This window comes from Echeneis naucrates, chromosome 4 (assembly GCF_900963305.1).
Source record: "Echeneis naucrates chromosome 4, fEcheNa1.1, whole genome shotgun sequence".
Lineage (NCBI taxonomy): Eukaryota > Metazoa > Chordata > Actinopteri > Carangiformes > Echeneidae > Echeneis > Echeneis naucrates.
The window spans coordinates 10622714-10626501 of NC_042514.1; the positions used below are offsets into that span (position 1 = coordinate 10622714).

The 3788-nt window shown below is 39.0% G+C and overlaps 1 protein-coding gene across 1 annotated transcript; it reads left to right on the plus strand.

Moving 5' to 3' along the window:
- Positions 1 to 454: 454 nt before the first annotated feature.
- LOC115042088 (claudin-18-like) lies at positions 455 to 3788 on the plus strand. Its single transcript, XM_029500118.1, has 5 exons — positions 455 to 674; positions 2588 to 2752; positions 2855 to 2987; positions 3076 to 3189; positions 3647 to 3788. Exons 1-5 carry the CDS (start codon positions 455 to 457, stop codon positions 3786 to 3788), a joined length of 774 nt encoding a protein of 257 aa, XP_029355978.1.

Sequence of the window (3788 nt, forward strand, 5' to 3'; positions counted from 1 at the left end):
ATCAGCTATGATCATGTCAGACTCAGTAAGGTGAAAGCAGCAAAGCGCAGAGTGTACCGACGTGCGTTTTACTGGTTATGACCTGAAGCTTGTGTGTAAAAACAACATTTATGTCATGAGTCCTTGGAGAAAGTTACATATTGTCACTGAAAACTCTCTGGATTCTGTCAATCAATCAACTTTAACCTGAATTTGTCCTAAATAAGAGCTGTCTGAGTATTTTAGAAAACATTTTTGTCAGCCAACCAGAATTAGTTAGCACCATAAATCATATTTAACTGATACTGATACGCTCCTCCCAACCTCGTATGTACATGACTGTGTGCAATCTAATGGGGTCATTGGTCCTTTTGGCTTCACTGCTTCTGATATCAAACTCACAGTGGCGGCAGTGAGGAGAGGCCATTCTCAATAAAGTTTTCTATACAGAGTTTTTGACAGAAAAGACAGGATCATGGCAGCCACACTCTGCCAGGTGATGGGCTTCCTCCTGAGTTTGTTAGGGGTGGCGGGTATAATTGCTGCGACAGGGATGGACCAGTGGGCGACAGAGGACCTCTTTGACAATCCAGTGACGGCTGTATACTCCTACTCAGGCCTTTGGAGGTCATGTGTCCGACAGAGCTCCGGCTTCACAGAGTGCCGACCTTATTTCACCATCCTGGGACTTCCAGGTATGCTATTTTTCTTCATTAGCAACACAAGTACACAAATTGTGGAGTAAGAAATGACTATCTGGAGCAACAAGAGGAGTAAAGGTTGAGTTTGTTGGATTAAACAAACAAAAAAAAAGAAAAATAAAAAGAAATGTAGTAGTTCAAACATCAAATTGTCATTGGCCAATAACGAACAAACTGAGAAGTATAATGGAGCAAACAATTTTGGGTTCCTGTTTCCTCATAATGGGAAAAAAAAAATGGAGGAAACGTCAGACCACACCCTTTTCGCGACGAAGGTGGGGAAACTCATCACTGCTGTTTCCCGAAACTGGGACAAAGAACTCTTGAAAATTTTAAGTAAACATCTGATAAGAGCTGTTCCTCAGTGAAACATATATAACGATAAGCGCTGGCACTAACAGCCATTTCACGACGCCGTGACATTAGCGGTAACTTTGTTTGAGCGGGACATCTAAAATGGCTGCCTCAATGATTCAGTTAATAGGATTCATGCTGTCTGTGTTGGGGCAATTTTTGATATCGTCAGCAACAGCACTGGACATGTGGAGCATACAAGACCGATCTCTTTCACTTGTAACAAATGTTTACACCTATGCTGGCCTGTGGAAGTCGTGTGTAGGGACATCATATGGTACAACACAGTGCAGGCCTTATTTTACCATACTAGGACTGCCAGGTAAGAGAATTACACTTAGGGGGGCAAAAGAGACATTTATCAAATGTTTCTCCACCAGGTCGGATTAGGAGTACATTTTCCAAAGGACCTTGGAAGGTACTTAAGAATATTTGGAGGGTTTAAGGGCAGATTTCCCCCACTGCATAAAAATGCAATCGACTGCAGAAAAGATGGTGTCTCTCAGGAATCAAATGGAAATTTGATGAAACATCCAAAGCTTAGCTGAGCAAGCACAAGCTTTGCCAGAGTGTCGCACAATGTAAAGTACATTTCCACACTTTGTACTTAACAGCTGAATGTAGTGTAGAGCACATTGTATATACGGTTTTAAAGGCTTAAGTCTAGAATAATACAGGTACAATATCTTTGGCCATGGAAAGATGGCATTTAGGTCACTATTTTACATTATGTACTGCCTTGAGTTATGAAATCTATGTCGCTGCTGCTGCTGAAAAAAGGAACATAATTTCAATGTTCTTTTATTGAGGTTCACCTTTTGTATTCTAATTGAAAGTGAATGTAGTGAGTGTTGAACTCGCTAAGCCTCTTCTGAAGCACGCTCTTGATATACTTGCGCGTCAGAAAAACTTATATTATTTCTCACAGCTGGAAACAATTATTTTAGGCGATTCAGAAGCAGCAGCTGCAAGTAGGTCATTCAAAATTGACCAGAAGACCTTTAGCAGGCTCTTTAATCCAGTGTTCATCCTGTGCGTATGTGGATGTGTTAAAATGTATTCAAATGTTTGATCTGCATTTATGTGTCATGGTGCTAAATGCATTTTTAACTTGAATTTAAGGCATTTGAAAAGGATCCTTGCTTTGATATTATGGTTTATATGTGAGAAAAGGAATTTTTTATTTTTTTTATATATAATGAAGTAACTACCTATTTAGACAATATAGTCTGTTGCATCGCTAAATAGTGATTGACTTGCCATTGTATCTAAAAAAAAAAACATTCTGTCAAAATATTTATGCTTGTGGTGATTTTATTCTTTTGTTATCATTGGCTGTCATATATTTGGATCATTTAAACAAAAGTTATATCACATTGTACTTTATAAATACAGAAAGCATTACCATATATCCTTCTGTAATGTATTTAAGGAACTAGAACAGTTTAAGTTGTATGTTTAAGCTATACATGAGTAACTTAAACACATTTCTTAGCTTGCAAATCAAGTTGATGAGAAAGTTGAATTATTAACATTATATTTTTGCTCCTCAGCACTGCTCCAAGCCGTCCGAGCATTGATGATCGTTGGTATTGTTCTTGGAGCCATCGGCTGTCTGATCGCCATATTTGCACTGAAGTGCTTGAAAATGGGGAACATGGAGGACAATATCAAAGCGTCAATGACTTTGGCAGCTGGGGTCATGTTCCTTCTTGCAGGTGTCATAATGCAACATTCAATATGTCTGACTGTGTTATTGGAGTTAAACCATTTAGTCCTAATTCTGTTGGACTTTTTTTGGGTTGCTTTTTAAATGTTAGGTGTTTGCGGCATTGCTGGAGTGTCAGCTTTTGCTAACCTGATTGTGCAAAGTTTTCGGTTCACAACATATGGTGGGTTCAGTGCGTATGGAGAAGCAAGCGTTGGTGGACTCACAGGAGCTCTGACTCCAAGGTAAACATAAACCAAGACAAAAGAATATAATATTTTATCTCAAATGCATTCCTTTGTCATTTTTATCCCAATTATTATCTTTTTTCAGATACACTTTTGGCCCAGCTCTTTTTGTGGGTTGGATTGGTGGAGCCATCTTGGTCATTGGAGGTATCATGATGTGTCTGGCCTGTCGTGGAATGACTGAAGATAGGAAGCAACAGTAAGTTTTATCGTTGAAGTTTTCTTTGATTTCTTATGGCCTTTCCCTGGACTGGTATGAACTGCAGAAACTTTTGACTGCAGTAACTTCTCTACTACTGTATTGTAAAGTAAGAAGTGAGAGTAAGACGCAGAATCAATAAATGGCCCCAATAGAAAAATCTAACACCAGAGCCAGCAAGCAGGCACGACTTGCAACACTCATATTTTTTATATTTGTGTTGGTTATAGTTAAAATCATAGTTCCTTAAAAAAATAAAGGTTATATTGCAGCAAAATGAAAATTACAGTGTCTCTATAGTTTTTTTTCTGCATGTGTAATGAAGAGTTGCAAGTGCTTACGAGGTCAGTCATATTCTCTCTGAGTTTAACATCCACATTAGTGTTGGGAAGATCACATAGAAGCGGGTTGGTTTAGGTCTTTTATTTGAAATATATCACTCTCTGACTTTCTTCAGGTACAATGGGATGGCCTACAAAGCCGCCTCTCACCACACTATCTACAAGTCGGACACTAGACCACGTCCAGCCTACAATGATTCGTACAAGGCTCAGAGTGTGGATGGAAGGCAGTCAAACCAGAGATTTGATTATGTGTAG

Excerpts from the sequence above, each read along its gene's own strand:
- LOC115042088 (XM_029500118.1), top strand. The coding sequence starts at position 455 with ATGGCAGCCACACTCTGCCAGGTGATGGGCTTCCTCCTGAGTTTGTTA. Across the intron at positions 675-2,587 it reads CACCATCCTGGGACTTCCAG|CACTGCTCCAAGCCGTCCGA; the intron begins GTATGCTATTTT and ends TTTGCTCCTCAG. Across the intron at positions 2,753-2,854 it reads GGTCATGTTCCTTCTTGCAG|GTGTTTGCGGCATTGCTGGA; the intron begins GTGTCATAATGC and ends TTTAAATGTTAG.